The sequence below is a fragment of the Chenopodium album genome, chromosome 9, assembly GCF_948465745.1.
Source record: "Chenopodium album chromosome 9, dcCheAlbu1.1, whole genome shotgun sequence".
NCBI classification, from domain to species: Eukaryota; Viridiplantae; Streptophyta; class Magnoliopsida; order Caryophyllales; family Amaranthaceae; genus Chenopodium; species Chenopodium album.
This window is the reverse complement of record NC_137842.1, coordinates 58,167,036-58,187,995: the sequence shown is the minus strand read 5'-3', so window position 1 is coordinate 58,187,995 and position 20,960 is coordinate 58,167,036. Positions and strand designations below refer to the sequence as shown.

The 20,960-nt window shown below is 34.5% G+C and overlaps 1 protein-coding gene and 1 pseudogene across 1 annotated transcript; one reads left to right on the top strand and one right to left on the bottom strand.

Moving 5' to 3' along the window:
* Nucleotides 1–95: 95 nt before the first annotated feature.
* LOC145557789 (BURP domain protein RD22-like) lies at nt 96–656 on the bottom strand. The gene is made up of 3 exons (XM_081618967.1): nt 573–656; nt 330–471; nt 96–223 (listed from the first exon to the last, which is right to left on the bottom strand). Exons 1-3 carry the CDS (start codon nt 654–656, stop codon nt 96–98), a joined length of 354 nt encoding a protein of 117 aa, XP_081475093.1.
* Nucleotides 657–4,535: 3,879 nt separating this feature from the next.
* On the top strand, nt 4,536–16,345 carry LOC145557788 (ABC transporter C family member 3-like; annotated as a pseudogene).
* Nucleotides 16,346–20,960: the final 4,615 nt, after the last annotated feature.

The window sequence follows — 20,960 nt, the reverse complement described above, 5'->3', positions numbered from 1 at the left end:
TATATATATACTTCGTAATAAATACACGTACAAGGATGTTATTTATTTATTTTTCTAAGGGATACAAGGATGTTATTTACTTTGGGAGCTCTCATCTACTTAAGATACCACAGCAGGTCCTGAGAATGTAGGAAATGGCAGATTGGAGTTCCAGGTTGAACTCCAAGTGCTTTCAATACTACATAATCTGGACTCCATGATGTGGTTTCTTCATGACATATTGCTGTGGTGTCCAACCTATCTTTAGCCAAGAGAACAGAAAAGGCGGTTGTCGCCGCAGGTTGGTGACAATAAAAAACAGCATAAGGAAATCCAACACGGTGACACACGATAACGAGTAAGACCTTGATTAGATGCTGAAGTTGGTGAAACAACTTGCAACCCTTTGACACCCAATGTGTCATTGACAAAGTTGAGAAGATCTTTTAGAGAGGTGGCACAATATTGCCACTTACCATTCATGGGCTTCTTCTGCTCACACATGTGAAGTGTGAGGTTGACCGCATAAGCAGCTTTTGAATTGCTACTTATGTTGAGAGAATTGGCATAGGAATAATTGTCTTTGGCAAGACCTCTTGCCAATACGCTGGGTTTGCTTCTAGTCCCCTAACTTTGCAGAGAAGTACTAGAAATGATATGAGGAAAGCAGCAGCCATTATGAAAGCTCTATCTAGTTTACCACCTTGTAAAATATTCCACTTGCAAGTAATTTATACAGGTGTAGCGGGGATGTTTTTACGGTGTCATTTTTAAAAAAAAATAACCATAACATGATGTGGTGTCATGTTACGATTGATCTATTTTTTTATTTATTTCTAGTGTAGCAGGTAAAAAAATCACTGCTTACATGCTATTAATAATAGACAGTGATACCCATTATAAACTTGCCTTGTAGCCCATTTAATGATGCCCAGTTTTACATAACCCATAATAATAAGGATGTCATATTAAGTTATGCAGTATTCATTACGAAACGCGTAATTCCAATATTGTTACAACCCATTTAATAGATTCCTCCATAATTGCATAACTTGGCATTAATAAACTATTCTTCATTAGTTTGTGCGTTTATTTTCCAATACAGTATTATTGATTTCCGCTATTGTACATCAATGACAACTTCCTCAACCAATATATAGTTATCCCAATATACACTAAATTTAAGAGTCTTGATGAAGATATTAATTTGGAACTTTTATCAAAAATAAAAACAAAAAAATTAGAAAAAAAAACCTCTATCTTTCCACGAAAGTTCTTTTTAAGAAGGAATAAAAAAGAAAATGCCTTGATTGATTACCATATCACAAAAGTTCTTTTTAAGAAGGAATTAAAAAGATAATGCCTTGATTGATTACAATTTACCACAGCACGAAAATTCTTTTTAGGAAGTAATCAAAAAGATTGTATGGGATGATATATGGCGAGGGTTGATATGCTCTAAAAAGCAGACATATCGGCCAGATAAGGGCTGATATGCTCCAAAAAGCAGACATATCAGCCATGTGGGCCCTTCAATACTTGGCACGTGGCAATCTTTTCATTGACACTTGGCGAGAAAAGCCTTGCATGTCTTATAGCCACCTGTCACGAAATTTATTATAAATAGTAGGTTAAGCTTCATTAAATGGTAAGCATTAATTACTCTCTCTCTCTCTCTCTCTCTCTCTCTACTTTCTCTCTCTTACTTACCTTTTCTTAAACACATTCTAACTTTATCATCGGAGTGGTTATCCCCGGAACACCTCGAGCTAACTTCTGCTCATTGTGTAGGTTCTCAGCTTGCCGATAGGAGTATCAGGATCTCAGGCTCGGGTTCTCGGGTTATCGGATCCAGACAGAAACAATTTGGCGCTAGAAAGAGGGGGGCGTTTGGTCTGGTTGTCGTCTGCCCTCGATTTTTTCTCAACTTGGATGTCGGGTACTCTGGTGTTGACAGCTCCGACATTGCCGCCTCGACGATTTCTCAAAGTGGATAACTTTCTCTTCTTTGACTGGTCATCAGGCATCTTTTCAGCTTTTCTTTTGGGATTGACTGGGGAGGCACGGCTGCAATACGAGGCAAGTGTGTCGTAACTGGAGCTGGGAGCTCTAGGACACCTCTGAATGACTCTCTTCCCGTCAGCTGACAATCCAAGCTGCTTATTATCTAACTTGTCGACACCTATTAAAAAATATATATATAAAAATAGGGGTTAAAGTTATGATAAGTTGGTATGATATAGATATTAGACAACGAAAAATAAAATCATAAAAATAATTACAAATAGTGGGTTAATACCATAACAGTCAGACCAGCACAGACCGACATGTGACAATGGGGCATTGCCGAGAATGTACCCCACATTAGGAACCTACACCTTTGGAGCAAGGCGAGATCTACCTTCATCATCTTGGGATTCAATAATGTCAAAATAATTGACAGCTCTAAGTTCATGACGGCCAAGTTCTCTCTCAGGAATAGTGTCAATTCGAGGATGTGGCCGGTAAAAAGTTCTCCGAATAGGATAATCATCGGGAACAGATAAAAAGAAAAACTTGTCTTGCCACCCTTTACAACTAGATAAGTTAGGGTGAACGGTGTATTTCCTAGAAGCAGTATACAAAGACCACCAACCCTCAGATTGGCCATCTCTTTTTAAGGTCATCAGCTTCCGAAAAGCATTAAGAGTTAGGGGAAAATTCCTATACAACATAACCCACACAAGAGCGATTACGGCACGAATTGTGGGAGGGGTTATCTGGACTAAACAGACATTCCAAGCTTTTAAAATTTTTGCCACAAACGGATGAAGGGGAAACCGTAAACCAAAATCAAAATGCTTAGCGTAAACGACAACATGACCAGCAGGACAATCTAGTACAGAAGATCACGCGGCCGGAAGAAAAAGGTCATAACCATTAGGAAGGTTATAAAATCGCTTAGCGCGACGGCAGTAATCTTTTTCTATTGCAGTTTTTCTGAATTTATCACTTATTATAGCTTTTCCTACTTTACTGCTCCTTGACAAAACAAGAGGCTGCCGAAAATCATTGTCATCGGTCTCAGAGTTGTACTCTTCATCCAATCTCTCCTCTTGAATTACCTCCGCTGTTAAGTCAACAACGTTGTCCCTACTCTCATCATCGGAGTTGTCATCATCCTCATCCCCAAGAACTGAATTTACTGTGGATTCATGAACGGGAGATGATTGATCTTCAGGCTGAGGTGGAGGACGCGCTTCTTTGTCGGAATCGGAAGAGCTAGGACTTACCACTTGGCCTTGCCCAGGTTTTTTACTTGATTCTGCAGCTTCCCTGGCCGCAACCTCGGGCTAATAACTTGTTTGCTTCATTCTCGGCATGGATGTGGTATTTACACCAATATTCCCGGCGTTAGAGCCGTATTGGTCGAACCGTGTGTTGTCAAAGCTCCTCAGATGATAACGGACGTTAACTGGTTCTATATCAAGAATTTTAGTGCCTTCCGGAATACAGGGATTAACAGGGCGAGTAGCCTTCTCACAGTCGGCTAGTAGTTTGTGACGATAAAAAGCTTTCTTTTGTTCTTCTGGGGATAACGGCTGAAACGAATCGTCAATATTGTCAGAAAGGGAAGAAGCAGTCCCTCCAGAACGGCCGAGGTCTTTCCCCAACGATTGTCTAATAAGACGATGCCTAATAGTGCTAAGGGAAGGAAGTTCTTCCTCAATACTACTATTGGACATCTAATATCTTAACTTGAAATTTTTTAAAAAAAGGGGGGATAAAAAATCGAATTATGAAGCATGCAAATCCTTTTTTAACAAAAAAATATAATTAAATTCTGTAAATACCTTAAAGCTATTCGCCAAGAGTGCAGAACTTCAATTGTAATTCTGTATAACGAGCTGACAAATAGGCAGTGGCTTGCTATGGCAGCGACGGAAGTGAAGATAGAAACCCTTTTCTCTGAAATCTCAGTTTTTAACCGACTTTTCGCTTTTTAAAAAAATGGGATGTGAAAAGTAAAACAAAAAATTTGTAAAAAGGGAAGAAACTGATGTGACGGTTGAGTCAGAAATCCAATGGCTAGGACAATGTGTAAAATTTAAATGCAAACCGATAGATTAACAACACGTGTCCTCCCCCAAAGCATGTTTCCCGCTTAAAACCTAGCAAACGATTCATCTCCTAAACGACTGCGTTTTAGAAGTTCTTTTATTAAGTTGACCTTGTGTCCTATCGGTACACAAGGTCACTTGGGGGGAAAACAGAGTTTTTCGCTCCCAGTTCTTTTATTAAGCTGACCTTGTGTCCTATCGGTACACAAGGTCACTTGGGGGGAAAACGGAGTTTTTCGCTCCCAGTTCTTTTATTAAGTTGACCTTGTGTCCTATCGGTACACAAGGTCACTTGGGGGGAAAACGGAGTTTTTCGCTCCCAGTTCTTTTATTATGCTGACCTTGTGTCCTATCGGTACACAAGGTCACTTGGGGGGAAAACGGAGTTTTTCGCTCCCAGTTCTTTTATTTAGCTGACCTTGTGTCCTATTGGTACACAAGGTCACTTGGGGGAAAATGGAATTTTTCGCTCGTAGACCTGGTGTCCTATCGGTACACAAGGTCTAAAACACCCACGAAAATTACAATAGATATTATAATAAATATGCTTAACAGAGTGCAAGAAACATAGTATTGAACCAAATAGATTAATAACACATTTTTCTGATATAAAAAGAAAGCTTAAACATAGCATGACATAAAAATTATTTATTATCCGAAAGTGAGAACGTCGATCAATAATCTAACGTCCTTACTTGGGGGGCTAGTTGTATGGGATGATATATGACGAGGGCTGATATGCTCTAAAAAGCAGACATATCGGCCAGATAAGGGCTGATATGCTCCAAAAAGCAGACATATCGGCCATGTGGGCCCTTCAATACTTGGCACGTGGCAGTCTTTTCATTGACACTTGGCGAGAAAAGCCTTGCATGTCTTATAGCCACCTGTCACGAAATTTATTATAAATAGTAGGTTAAGCTTCATTAAATGGTAAGCATTAATTACTCTCTCTCTCTCTCTCTCTCTCTCTCTCTCTACTTTCTCTCTCTTACTTACCTTTTCTTAAACACATTCTAACTTTATCATCGGAGTGGTTATCCCCGGAACACCTCGAGCTAACTTCTGCTCATTGTGTAGGTTCTCAGCTTGCCGATAGGAGTATCAGGATCTCAGGCTCGGGTTCTCGGGTTATCGGATCCAGACAGAAACAAAGATAATGCCTTAATTACCATATCACGAAAAGTTATTTTTAGGATGGAACAAAAAAGATAATGTCTTGATTGATTTCTATATCACAATTTTATTTTATTTTATTTATTTATTTTTTATTTTTATTTTTTTTTGGTATGGAGTTAAAAAATACCTTGATTGATTACCATTCCGTAAAAGCTCTTTTATACAAGCTACTTTATAAGATATAACTATATAAGGTAATCCATACTTGCCTAAATAATAAAATGATTTGTTAGTTGTTACACATATATAGTATTGCTAGGCTCATTTCCTTCAAAAAAAAGTATTGCTAGGCTCCTATAGAAATTTCATACTCCCTATATAGTAGACAGTATAAAGAGATTTAACCTTATCTTGCTTGATTATCGCATTGAGTGTGTATTCTAAATAAAATTTGTCCCTCCATCACACTAAATTTGCAGCATTTGATTCTACACAATATCCTAAATTTGTATTTAATCAATTATATTTTAATTCAATTGTATTTGAAAGCAATACGAAGTATTAGATAAATACTTGTAGAATTAGATAGAATTAGGCAGAAAATAGCTTGACTTTCATTGAAGGTTACTGTCGAAATATATAATACAAAGCTCTCTAGAATCCTAGTCCTAGACAAACATGGAAACTAGAGAAGATAAGGAAATAGAAAAGATATCATAACAAATAATTATTCTCCTAAATATATGATATTTCCTAAATATATATCCTAATAATACTCCCTCTGTTTCTGAAAGTTTGACTCATTTTGTATCTGCACGATCCCCAATGAACATTTTTTACCATTAAAAACTTCGGCTGCCTATAAGTAAATTTTTTAAAAAGTTGATAATTGAAAATTTTATCATAAAGGGAATCTAATTAATTTGTTAATTTATTTTGAGAATATAAATCATAAAATGTGGTATAAGGGCTTGTTCACATTTACTGAAATGAGCTGAACTGAACTAAACTGATTGGAGCTAAACTGAACTGATTGGAGCTGAGCTGAAGTGAGCTGAAATGAATATTTTATGAAAGAAGAAAATTAATAGTTGAATTGAACTGAACTGAACTGAACTGATTAGAGTTAAACTGAACAGAACTGAAATTAAGTAAATGTGAACAGACCCTAAATTATTTAATTAAAACTACATGAATAGTACGTGAATCGAACTTTCAGAAATGGATAGTATAATATTTTGATAGTATATGTCATAAGGGTCAATCAATATCCCACACAACAGATATGTTTCTAGCTATGTATTCATAAGAAATTTTGGTCAAAGTGTGACTCAAAAAATAAGGAAATTGAGTTATTGCCAAAGTGTAAGGAGTATAACTAAAAAGATAACTAGCTGTAGACACCCATTTGTGTCTCCCCAAAACCAAATCCAGTGATGAGTACCTTTCACGTCGAATCATAATCGAATGAAGCGAAAGTGTGGAAAGTCTAGTGTTGCGGATAGTTTTATTTATTTTCTCTCCTCTCTGTTTTTGAAAACTTTATTAAGAAAACAGCCAATCCAGTTTGTTTGGTCCATGATATGGGTCCAATAATAGTGTAGTTGGATGGGGCTTGCCAAGACCTTTCCAACGAAATATTATAAGCCCAATTCCGATGAATATTGAGGAAGTTATGGCCAATTTACTAAACTGGGCCCGGTTTGAGCCTTATATACGGCCCAATGATCTAGAGGAGGGCTTAATATGATTTATCATTTCTAATGCAATTAGGAATGGTTTTAGTCTTCTAGATTCTTCTAGAAAGTTCTTTTCATTCCTAATTCAATTAGCATTGATAAATTGACTTTTTGTTGACTTTTCAGAGTTTTAATTAAAATCAAAGAGCATTTTTGAGGAAAATATACGATTTTATCCTCCTGAACGGCAAAACTTATCTGATTTTTGAAAACGCGTCAAAAACAGGCCTGGCGCCTGGATCTAGGCCTGGCGCCTGGCGCTAATGTTGGCGCCTGGCGCCAATTAGCCATGGTTGGCGCCAGCTCTGTTTTAGGTGCGCCAAGTGCTCTGTTTTGATATTTTATCTTTTTGGCTGATTTCTCTATAAATAACGTATTAAAAACTCCGTTTTCATTCACCAATTGTCATCAACAACCAGCTTTTCAATTATATCCACCTACAACCAATTCTCATTCTCTTTAATTCATTCATCTCTCTTTCTCTCTCTTCTAAAACTTGCTTTTACATACAAAATTCCGCATTCGCAAGATCTAGAAACACCTAGCCATATTCGAAGTTGCCTTTGCCCTAGACGTGAAAGGTTTAATTTCTGAGGGTTTGGTCCCAAATCTCTCTTTCAATTATTTAATTTAATTGTTGTTTATTATTTTCCTTGAAGTTACTAACGTGTGTATTTTGTTATTAGAAAGAGGTACGAGGCATCAAAGTAAGTACTTTAATGCTTTTTAATTGATGTTATGATCATGTTTAAATTGTTATTATGATATTCCTAGTATCATGTCTAGGGTAATTTTAATACTAAATATGATTGTTACGATGCTTCCTATGTTCTTCCTAATATTTATGATTGTTAGTATCATGTTAGGGTTAAAGATTTGATTTTTATTGCTTAGTGACATGCTAGGGTTTGTTATTAATCTTATTAGTATCATGCCTAGGATCTTGCTATTATTATGCTTTAATATTAACATGAACATGATTATGATTATAATAATTTATAATGATTATGAATATTATTATTATTATTATTTTGATGATAATTATTTTAATATGACGATTATTATTATGACGATTATTTTTATGATTATTATTATCTTGATGATGATTATAATTTTATGATGATCATGATTATTTATTATTATTATGTTGCTTGATGATATTTATTTTTATTGCTTGATCACGCCTTTTATGCATGTTTTAAGGGAATTGGTATTTATAATCACGCTTAATGAGATAATTAATAATCTTGTTTAGGGTTAATTTGATTATAATTTCAAGTGATCGCCAATAATAGTTTATTTGTGCATTAAATTCAACCAACATAGATAAACAGGTTTAGGGTTAATCCTATTGATTGCATGTTAATTAAAAAGCGCACATGAATACGATCAGAATAAAGTAGAGGCCTATTATTAGGGCAGGTTCAATCTCTTTTAGGTTGGATTTGTACCTTCATCCCCGAGCTCTTATTTGGTTCAAGACCTTATGGAGTTAACGATCTCTTGGATCGTTAAGGGGTGTAACTTTCACCTCGTGAACGGTTTACAAGTTCCTAAAACTTGTTGGCGACTCTTTTGCTCTAGCTTCCTTCCCTTTGGACGCCACCGTACTTTAGTGTATGATCACAGTGGGGTTCAAGTTTGGGATAATGCTTGAAATATTCCCTACACTAGCATATACTGATTTTTCACTCTTTGTTAAGGAGTCTTAATTTAAAACTATATTTAAATACTATGTATAAAAAATAATTTGGTCCAAAATATATTTCTTATTTGATCCCAAATCAAGCAATTTAAAATATTATTTTATATTATTTATTCAAGCTTTCTTCTATTTTGAACCTGATGGCATAATTATTTTTATTTTTTTTATGAAATTTTGACTTTTACCACCAAAAAATTTTGACAAATTGTTTTTTACCACCTACTATTTTAAAAGTTTTATTTTACCACCAAATAGAAAAATTAAAGTTGTTTTTTACCACCAAATTACAACTCCGGTGACTGAAAAACGCAATGGGTCCCACTACAATGACTAATTTGCATTAATAATTTGCATAAAAAAGTAGTCATTGTAGTGGGACCCATTGCGTTTTTCAGTCACCGGAGTTGTAATTTGGTGGTAAAAAACAACTTTAATTTTTTTATTTGGTGGTAAAATAAAACTTTTAAAATAGTGGGTGGTAAAAAACAATTTGTCCAAATTTTTTGGTGGTAAAAGTCAAAATTTCCTTTTTTTTTAGTTCACATTTGATGATTTTTCATTTACCAGCTCTGTTAGGTAATATATATATATATATATATATATATATATATATATATATATATATATATATATATATATATATATATATATATATATATATATATATATATATATATATATATATATATATATATATATATATATATATATATATTCATGATTTTTTTTACTATAAATATTTATTATACATTAAAAAGGTTTTTTTTTTTTTTTTTTTTTTTTTTTTTTTTTTTTTTTTGTGGGAAGAAAACATTAAAAAGTAATTACTTGTATAGGAATTTATATAAAGTTATGGTTAGATATTCTCTTAAAAAAAAGGTTATGATTAGATTTCTAAGGGCCTGTTCACATTTACTGAACTGAACTGATTGGAGCTGAACTGAACTGAACTGAATGGAACTGAACTGAACTGAACTGAATTGAGCTGAAATGAATATTTTATGAGAGAGGGAAATTAAGAGCTGAACTGAACTGATTGGAGGTGAACTGAACTGAACTGAACTGAAATTAAGTAAATGTGAACAGGCCCTAAGTTGGTAAATATATTATTTTACAATTTTAATATCTTGCGTTTTTTTTTTTTTTTTTGATAGGATTTTGTGTATATTCTCTATTAATTTTTTAAAAAAATACTAAGGAAACACCAGAAGATGACATGATCATTTTTGATGTGTCTTTTAGTATATAGTTATCGATTGATTGATAGTGAGACGCCCGTCCAAGGCCCATAATTTACAGCCATATTAATATTATGTTGTAAAAAAGAAAAGTTAGGGATATTCTACAATATAACCCGCTATTTTTAGAATTTCTACGTCGTACCCTTACTTTTTAAAATTTCTATATAGTAACCCGCAAGTTCATTTAGTAACTATACAATAACCTTGTCCTTATCCCACCATTAACAAATTCTGTTAGTGAGGTCCACTCCCAAATTCTTAATATTTTTTTTATCGATTTGCGAGTTGGTAAACGTTCCGTTAAAGGTTTTGGGGTTATTTCGGTTCTAAAGGGTCCAAATTGAGCTTAGATTCGGCAAATATGAAACGTAAATACCTCGTTTTGCGTATTAAAAAAATCTCGATTTGCGTGTTTACATTTTAATATGTAAAACGAGGTATTTATGTTTGTCTTTTTTTGGCAAATCTAAGCTAAATTTGGACCCTTTAGACTTTAACGCAACAATTTACAACGCCTAAAAATCAATAAAAATATTAAAAATTGGAGAGTGGGCCACACTAACGGAATTTATTAACAGTGGGATGACGACAAGGTTACTACTCCCTCCGTCCCTAAATGATAGTCCCTTATGGGCAAAAATCACGAGAATTAAGAAACTTAAATAAATGTAATAAAATTAGGGCTTGTTTACATTTACTGAACTGAACTGAACTGATTGGAGCTTAACTGAACTGGGCTGAAATGAATATTCTATGAGAGAAGGAAATTAGAAGTTGAACTGATTGGAGCTGAACAGAACATTTTATGAGAGAAGGAAATTAGGAGCTGAACTGAACTGAACTGAAATTAAGTAAATGTAAACAGACCCTTACATTGAAAAGATAAATTTACATTGGGTATGTAAAATAATGGAGGGAGAAAGTAATAAAAGTACATTGAAAAACAAAATTTATATGAAAAAGTTAAATTTGCACAAATATATTGCAATTGAAGGGAATTTTCAATTTTTATCAAAAATTGATATTAATAATACTTGAAAAAAGCAAATGGCACTATCAATTTAGGACTAAAAATAGGCCATAAGGGACTATCATTTGAGGAGGGAGGGAGTATATAGTTACTAAATAAACCTGCAGGTTACTATATAAAAGTCTCAAAAAGTATGGACACATTGTAGAATTTCTAAAAGTAGCGGGTTATATGGTAGAATTTCCCAAAAAGTTAAAAGCCTTATGCTAACAGTAAAGTAAAAAAGATAGAGTTAAAGAAAACAAAATTAAATTTCTAAAATTTTGAAGTCAATAAAATCAAATCACGGTAAATAATTTATTACTATAAACGTTTTTGGTAAATCATAGTTGATTGTTGTTATTATTGCTTGATTATGCGTATAACTCAAATGAATAACGCTGTTATTAGAGTTAAATGCATAATGAAGAAAAATAACAACAATCACTTAAGAATATATAGTTTTCCCTTTTTGTTCGAAAAGTCCATGTTCATTTTCAATTTCTTTCTCATCTCAACTCCTTTGTAATTGTAAGACTAATAGCTAAACATGGAGTTTGACATGAATTTGTTCCAATTCCAAAGTCCCATGTTTTAGCGACAATGTTCGATTTTTGCGCATTCATTCTTATTGATTGGTCTACTAGTATCATGGGTGTGCAAAGTGGTAAAAAGTGGTCATATCATTATCAACCGTCACCCGGAAGACAAGAACAAGGACAAGAGAGTTTACTTATTATGGTCTTCTGTAGCTCTTTTTGGGTACAACCTAGTCATTGTGTTGTTCTGCTTGCATTATTATTACTTCAATACTGATCACGACCATGTTGCTAGGGTGAGGTTGATCCTTTTCGACTTCACGGTAAGGGCACTTGCTTGGTTTCTTGTGGTTATTTACTTGCAGTGTAACAAAACTATTTTAGAGTTTCCCTTACTTGTCACAATTTGGTGGGGGTTTAACCTTGTTGTTTCTATTTATTGCCTTGTAACACAACTCCGATATGTTAACTTTGTTGTGTTAGTGTTGGATATCCTATACAATGTGTCAGGAGTTTTGTTTTTGTTTTTCTTTTGCTGGAATTCGAATTCTGTTGGCGATGAGGGTGGTCTTCAGCAGTCCCTTCTAGCTTCAGATGGTCCAGACAATAGAGTTGATGTTAATGATTCTAGCCAGGCCATTAGTCCTTATTCAAAGGCTGGCCTCCTTAGTAATGTCACCTTCTATTGGGTGGGTTCTTTAATATCCAAGGGTTATCATAAAACAACTCTCGACCTTGATGACATACCTCCTCTTTCACGGGATGATGATGATGCTAGTGAATCCTATATGACCTTTTGTAAGTGTTTGGAGCATGCTAAAGGTGATTCAGGTGCTAACAAGGTCACAAGTATGCAGCTTGCTAAATCCGTTATCTTCATGTCATGGCCTATCATATTGTGGACATTCATTCTTTCTCTGCTAAACACAGTGGCCATGTATGTTGGGCCTTACCTTATTGACTCCTTTTTTCAGTACCTTAGTGGGATGAAGGTATCAAGAATCGTGGATATGTTCTAATTTCTGCATTCGTGGTTGCAAAGCTTGTGGAATGTGTTACTGCTAAGCATTCTGAATTTAAGGTTGCGATAGTTACACTCAGGACAAGAGCTGCCCTTATTCAGAGCATCTATAGCAAGGCCTTGACACTCTCCTGCACATCAAATGAAGAAGGCATGCTCATCGGTGTCCCTCTAGAATCTGGGAAAGTCTTGTCTGCTATTGCAACATTCAAAATGCTTCAAAGTGCCATCATAGAGCTACCAAACCTAATCTCTACTATAACTCAAACAAGAGTTTCTTTATTGAGAATTGCTTCATTCCTCTCCCTTAATGAGTTAAGTGTTGATGCTGTGGTGAAGCTTCCTGCATCTAGGATTGATAATCAGGTAGCTGTCGAGATTAGTGGAGGAAATTTTACCTGGGATCACTTAGCTCCACATCCTACATTGAAGGATATCAACATCAAAGTTGAGCGAGGAATGAGGATAGCAATTTGTGGTACGGTTGGTTCTGGTAAATCAACCTTGCTATCATGCATACTTGGGGAAGTGCCAAAGGTCTCTGGTGTCTTAAGCTTAGGGGGGTCCACTGCTTATGTTCCTCAAAGTGCTTGGATACAAAGTGGAAGTATAGTCGATAATATCTTGTTTGGCAAAGAAATGCATGTAGAGAAATACAACAAGGTCCTAAAGGCATGCTCCTTGAGAAAGGATCTCGAGGTCTTGCCCTTTGGAGATCAAACAGTCATTGGTGAGAGAGGTATTAATTTGAGTGGTGGACAGAAGCAAAGGATACAAATTGCACGAGCAATATACCATGATGCTGACATTTATCTTTTAGATGATCCGTTCAGTGCAGTTGATGCTCACACTGGAACTCATCTCTTTAAGGTAAGACTATGAGTCTTTTGATATGAGGCTACTAATATATTTATGTGTATGTGCCTGGCCCGTCTGAATGTCTATATCTTGAATGTTAAATAATGATTGCATCTCACTACCAATATTGAAGAGTTTTCTGATAGTTACTGAAATGTAGTGTATACTTTTATTAGTTTATTAGTTAGTTATTTCATTACACCTTTGGTACATGACTGCATTCTAGAGCTCTTAGAATCGAAAACAGTAATGTATGTCACCCACCAAGTGGAGTTCTTACGTGCTGCTGATATGATTCTGGTGAGTTTTGAACATCGAAAACAGTAATGTATGTCACATTTATATTGCAAGTATGTAATTTAACAATTTACCAATGTTCTAATGAATGCCTCGTCTAAAAGGTCATGAAAGAAGGGAGTATACTGCAAGCTGGAACTTACAAGGATATTCTAAATTCAGGCACAGATCTAAGGGAACTTGTGGCAGCTCATGAACAAGCCTTATCTACTACACTTGATTTAATAGGGACTTGGTCAAACATAGCTAGTGTCATTGAGGATAACACTGATGAAAAAGCACCGAAAGAGGAGACTGATGATAGTGATGCTGATGAAGAACCAAAAGGACAACTCGTGCAAGAAGAAGAGAGAGAGAAAGGAAGAGTTAAAGCACACTTGTACTGGAAGTTTATCACAACAACATACAGGGGAGGTTTAGTTCCCATCATATTAGTGTCTCAAATTCTTTTCCAGCTTCTCCAAATCTCAAGTAATTATTGGATGGCTTGGGCAACTCAAGATGCCAAACATGTTGCTGATGGCTATACTATACTGACTGTGTACGTTGCATTGGGGGTTGGATGTTGTTTTTGTATCCTAGTGAGATCATGGCTTCATGTGTTAGCTGGGTACAAGACGACATCTTCACTCTTCTACAAGATGCATTCCTCACTATTTCGCGCTCCAATGTCTTTTTTTGATGCAACCCCCAGTGGGAGAATTTTAAGCAGGGTATGATTTCTAATATTATTCCTGGGCCACTTGTTTAATGTGAGATATTTGCATTGAAACCTGGCTTCAAGTGTCTTTGCATGCCATGGGGTAATATTTTGTGGCAGACAATTATACACTAGTACATGATTTACCTATACAAAAATAAAATCGTTTATTCAGTCATGTAATACAAGTACTTGTTTTAGGTGTCAACAGATCAAGCCTCTTTGGATACGGGTACCCCAAATAGAGTTGGTGGCTTTGCGTTCTCATTGATCTCACTTTTGGCGGTTATTGGGGTAATGTCACTGGTTGTATGGCAGGTTTACATGATTTTCATACCAGTTATTGCTGTCTCTCTGTGGTACCAGGTGAATACAATGGCTTAAACAATTAAATCACTACTCCATTCTTTCATCAGATCACCTTATTTTATCTTTTAAATTTTATTCTTCAGAAATTTTATATAACTTCAGCAAGAGAACTATCCCGGTTGGTTGGAGTAAATAAAGCTCCAGTTATTCAACATTTCTCTGAGAGTATATCTGGAATTGCTGTTATCAGGAGCTTTGGTCGAGAGTCTAGATTCTGTGAAACGAGCACAAGTCTAATTAATGATTCTGCGAGTCCAACTTTCTACAATGCTGCTTCAACCCAATGGCTTAACTTCCGCCTAGACATGTTGTCTTCGCTTATCTTTGCTTGCACTCTAATTTTCTTGATCTTTATTCCTGTGGGATCAATAGATCCAAGTATGAAGTTTTATTGATTCTTTGCATTATTCGTGTTTCTATATTCTATATGCAAGTCTGACTGATTCGATCTGTTTTCCTTTCTCTTCTGATTCAAGTCATTGCTGGGTTAGCTGTGGCATATGCACTCAATCTGAATGAGCTACAAAATCGTGTAATCTCAAATTTTTCTACAATGGAGAGTTCGATGATTTCAGTTGAGAGAATCCTTCAGTATACAAGCATTACAAGTGAGGCCTCTCTCGTTTTACAAAATAAAAGGCCCGACCAATCTTGGCCGTCTTGTGGAGAGGTTCATGTGGAAGATCTTCAGGTATTTTTCACCCTCATGTATTCTCAAAGACAAATGATGATATATTCACATTGACAGTTTGACACGCACGATATATGTATATATAACAGGTTCGTTATGCTCCACAATTGCCACTTGTACTGCGAGAACTAACATGCACTTTCCAAGGAGGAAAGACGACTGGGATCGTAGGCAGAACAGGTTACGGCAAATCAACCCTGATACAGGCTCTCTTCCGCATTGTAGAACCTGCGGTTGGGAAGATAGTTATTGATGGAATTGACATTTTGTCCATTAGATTGCATGATTTACGGTCTAGATTAAGCATAATCCCCCAAGACCCTACTATGTTTCAAGGAACTCTTCGAAGCAACTTAGACCCACTAGAAGAGTATAAAGATGAGCACATCTGGGAGGTATACTTAATTTCCGTGTTACATATGCACGGTCATATAAAATGAGCACACTGATCTATCATGATTTTTCTTTGTGTTAGGCCCTTGATAAGTGTCAGCTTGGAGATCAAGTTAGAAACAGGGAATCGAAGCTTGATTCAACTGGTACATATTGCTTAACTTGACCTCTTTTTCTTTCACTTTTTTCCTTAATTGATTTTATAGTTGATGTTGATATCAGTAAGTGAGAATGGAGAAAACTGGATTGTTGGCCAAAGACAACTTATTTGTCTTGGGCGTGTACTCCTTAAGCGAAGCAAAGTGTTGGTGCTTGATGAAGCAACTTCTTCAGTGGATACTGCAACTGATAATCTCATTCAGCAAACCTTGAAAGAACACTTCTCTGATTCAACATTAATTGTAGTTGCACATCGGATTACTTCTGTAATCAATAGTGATCGTCTTAAACGATGGAGTTGTCGAGGAATGTGACAGACCTTCAAGGTTGCTACTAAATCATTCCTCGTCATTTTCGAAGCTTGTCAATGAGTATACAACAAGATCAAAGTCAAAGAAATTGGATACAAGAATAACAAAGCCATAAACATTATAGTATTGGCTCTTAATATTTTTTTACATTTTGTATTTAGCAGTTAAAATACTTAAGTTGAATTTGCATGTAACCCTTGTCCAGAACTCAACAGCGTATGCAATGTTGCGACATTTGTGATTGAATAAGATGCAATTTTTCCAGAAATGAAATATTAGTGATTTAGGAGTAAGTTACCCACTACCAGGTATGGGATAAGGCCAGCCCATACCATAATAAAAAAATGATTTTTTTCTATTTTTTAAAAGCTAAAAAGAATTAAAATAAGTAAAAGTGATAGTAGGGGGGTAAAAGCCAGAACCCGCTAAAAAACATTAAAAATCGCTCCAAAGGTTTTGTGAAGGCCGGAAAACCGCTAAACTCTATTGCAGAAAATCCGAGTATATCTAGCTTCGCATCCTGTCAATTGTAATAAGAAGAGGCGGTCTGTCAAGAGGTGTAGTTCTCCCATAAAAGCTGACGTCTTCTTTATCAGGTGAATTGTAGCTACTACTTTGATCGAAATCCAAAAACACGCAACTACCTCCGGGAAAAATAACTGGAAACCATCCAAAAAAACATAACTCAAATACGAGAGACACAAACTATGGCTCTCGCCATTAAAAATGGTGAGTTCTACGCTGAAAAACGTCTGAGTTTGGTCGAAATTGACGATGGTACTTGTTTGTCGGTACTCAGTTATTATTAATTTTTATGTTGTTATTATTGATTTGCATACTGTTATTTTGAATTTGTATACTGTTATTATAGTGTTGAATACTGTAATTGAGAGGAGAGAGACTACATTGTTACAGCATGGGGTAAATAATACGTGAAATTACATTTTTGCCCCCGATATGGGCCCAACGAGCCCATACCTGGTAGTGGTCTATTACTACTCAGTGATTTAGTGGTATTTGTGTTTGTGCATTCCCTCGGTTTTTGATACAGTTTAACAAAACTCGAGTTACTCTGTCCGCATAAAGGTGAGGTCATTCTTAGGCTCGGTCGATAAAGGTGAGGTCAAGTCAGGTCGAGTTGGGCCAGGTCTAATTACAAATTAAACTTGAGTCATGCTAAACTGCTAGGTCCATATGAGTCAGAATTTAAATATGATATTTTTCGGGTAAGTTTCAGATCAGGTTAGTCGGGTTAGGTTTTAATCTGAATTCGGGTAAAAATTGAAATCTATGTTAGTTTTGAGTCGTAATAATATCAACGCGGGTCAATATAAGTTAGTTTAACGACCTGGATAAAATCTAATCACGGGTCACTAAACAGATTACTATAATTTAGGTAAGTAGTAAGTTATGTTTGGTGTTTATTATTAAAACTTAATTAAGTTGAGTGTTATTTCGAGTTCATATCACTAACAGGTCGGGTCAAATCGGTTGTCGGTTAATATATATTCGTGTCGATAACAAGTTATAACAGGTTATAATCGATTTCAAGTTCTAAACTAGTCGGATACTAATTGGGTCCAAATCATAATCAAGTCGGGTCAAATCGGTTTCCGGTTATAATCAAGGTAATTACAGGTTCGGGTTCAGGTCATAAAGTACCAGGTCTATAAAGTTATCAGTTATTGTTGGATCTGTTCGGTTCAGGTTCTATGTCACTGTTTTCACTTATTCTTTGGGTACGGGTCGGATACAGATCATTGCCTATTCAAGTCGGTTTTTCGGATCGGAACAGATTTTGACAGCTCTAATCGAGACTAATCCAGTAAAGTACTCCGTAACATTTTACAAACCCGTACAAATGTACAGTAGTAATAATAATCCTTGCAACGCACATGTGTAACTAGAATCAATAATAAAAATATAAAGAGGCAGATACAAAGCGCATGCAATCAGAATTTTTTATGCTAAATTTACTACCAGTTACATTTATGTCTAAACTTGCTAATTCTAACCAATTACAAATTTACATTCATCTCTCATTTAAGCTAAGTGCTTAAACTTTTTCTTACTCTCATGGCCCATATGTTTAGCCTAAACATGCTAAATTTTAATCAATTACTACTAATCTACTAATTTCACCATCAATTTCTTAGTTTTTAATGGGTCCACTTTTCAATTTGTTTGGATTAATTAGTCACCCAACATAGTTGGTTTATTCCATTTAGTCCCCCAACATTGCTAATTATTCTCTAAGAAGATAATCACGTTTTTAGGGCAAAAAACAACTTCATTATCATTTTAAGCCCAAAAAATTTAAAAAGCTAACTAAGCATTAAAAGTAATAATAGACACAACTATTGCGGTGGGCAGTTGAACGATCAATTCAATTAAGGGAGGATCATTCAAGATTATTACTTTGTTAAAAGAGAATTAAAGTCATAATTTTTTCTAAGTGAAAATGATATAGTAAAATTAAACTTTTTTTAAAGGTGGACCATAATAAACCCTTCAAAGATGCCAAAATTTAGCCTATATATATGCATTTTATGAATTTAATATAAACATGATATATAAAAAAAACAACCTAAACATTATTCTTCTAAGTACATAAACAAGTATATACCTTGTGTGATTTAGAGTCGGGTTAGTTTCAGATCGAGTAATTAGGATGAGGAAGAGGCAAGTGGTGATAAAGAGAGTTGTGGAAGACTCTAGAAACTCAACCAATTCCGCGGTTGCATATAGAAGTGTAAGGTACATGGAGTGCCAAAAGAACCATGCGGCTAATATTGGAGGGTATGCTTTAGATGGGTGTAGAGAGTTTATGGCTAGTGGAGACGAGGGCACGAATCTTGCGCTTGTTTGCGCCGCTTGTGGCTGTCATCGGAGCTTTCATCGTCAAGATGTTCAGACTGAGGTTGCTACCGAGAGTTCTTCATCACTATATTCATCAATTGGATCTTAATTAAGCTACTCTTTAAGTTCATGTTTTAAGGAAAAAAAAAAACATATAAATGTATAAGTATAATATGTTTTGAAGGTATCTTGTTTTTAATAATTTATGGGTGTATTTCTATATGATGGTTGAATTTGAGTTATATATTTATATCGTTAGTTTTGTCTTCTTATATTAATTTGATTATCCTTCACCAAGTTAAAAGAGCAAATATAGTCATGATTGTTTCATTAAATTCATATAGTTTGCACGAGTCATACAGAAATAAATTAAAAGCATGTGGTATATAGTTGTTTAAGAAAATATTTTGGAGTATATATTTTAGAATGTAGTTAAGCTTAGATCATTATTACTTTTTTATTATATTATTGCTACGTAATATAATTTGGTAGTAGATAGATGCTAAATAAATAATTCATTGATAAATAATAAGTTACATTTTTTTATTTTATTTTTTTGAAACCAAAATAATAAGTTACATTTGAATAAGGGGCAAAAGAAACAAAAAAATATGTAATAATAAATAAATTCCTAATTAAAAATTCTACTGATCAAGGAACTACATTAAAGATTGGTTTACTTTTTTTTTTTTTTTTTTTTTTTTTTTTGAGGAAAAATATTGGTTTACTTTTTTTTTTTTTTTTTGATGCAATGTTTTTTTAAAAAAATTATTCTAAAAATAAAATAAAATCATGCTTTAAAAACAACAAAATTATGAATGACACTTACAAGATTTATTATCTAATCAAAACATATTAAACCCATATTATTAATCTCAAATTAATGGCATATATTATCAGTAAGGCTTAAGTGTATGTTTGAATGAATTAGTGGACTAAAGTATGTTAAAATCAAGTTTTTTTATACCATGTATATATGTAAATCAGTTGAATTATAAGAGTTTGTTGAACAAAGAGAGTATCACGTGTCACATAATAAACTTGCTCGAAAATGCAGTTTTAGTATACGTAGTATATTAATACATTGTATGATAGATTTGAAATTTAAATCAACAGTTAGTTTTAACCTAATTGCATAGAGTGCACCCAAGCTTATATCAATGACAACGCTATTTGCTTTGCCACGTATTATATCGATGTTTCTTGATAGAAGATGTGGTGCCATGCATGTCATATTATACTTACTATTGTTACACCTGCATAGAAAATTAAAATTTGTAAGTGTTTATATTTAAACTCTCGTCATGACCTCATGTTCATTAATGTTAAATTAAACATCTACCACCACTCCAACACATCTTATAAAAAAGAGTTAATCGTGTTCATAAATGGTTATGTAAAAAAGAGTTAATCGTCTTCATAAATAGTTAACATTTAATTTTTAGCTCATGCATAATTTAACAAAATAACAAAATTAATCTTATGTCTTTAATTGATTTAGGGCATGTTCGCATTTACCGAATTGAGTTGAACTTAACTGAACTAATTGGAGCTGAACTGTACTAATAGAGCTGAAATGAATATTTTATGAGAGAAGGAAATTAGGAACCGAGCTGAACTGAACTAAACTGAACTGAACTGAACTGATTAGAGCTGAACTGAATTGAACTTATCTGAAATTAAGTTGAATTGAACAGGCCCTTACTTAAACACATAGGCTTGCTATTTGAAACATGTGAGCCGAAAATGTATTGCAAATTTATTTTAAGATAATTTTGTTTCATGAAATATGTCTATTTTATTGGAATTTCTAATAATAACTGAAGAGCTAAATAAACTAATACCTTCTCCGTTCCTTTATTGCAACATTG

What these genes read in the sequence shown, in the direction of transcription:
- LOC145557789 (XM_081618967.1), bottom strand. Translation starts at nt 656, where the DNA reads ATGGCTGCTGCTTTCCTCATATCATTTCTAGTACTTCTCTGCAAAGTT. An exon ending in ACCCAGCGTATTGGCAAGAG is followed by an intron (nt 472 to 572) that starts GTCTTGCCAAAG and finishes ATGTGTGAGCAG; the next exon opens with AAGAAGCCCATGAATGGTAA. An exon ending in TCAAGGTCTTACTCGTTATC is followed by an intron (nt 224 to 329) that starts GTGTGTCACCGT and finishes TGGACACCACAG; the next exon opens with CAATATGTCATGAAGAAACC.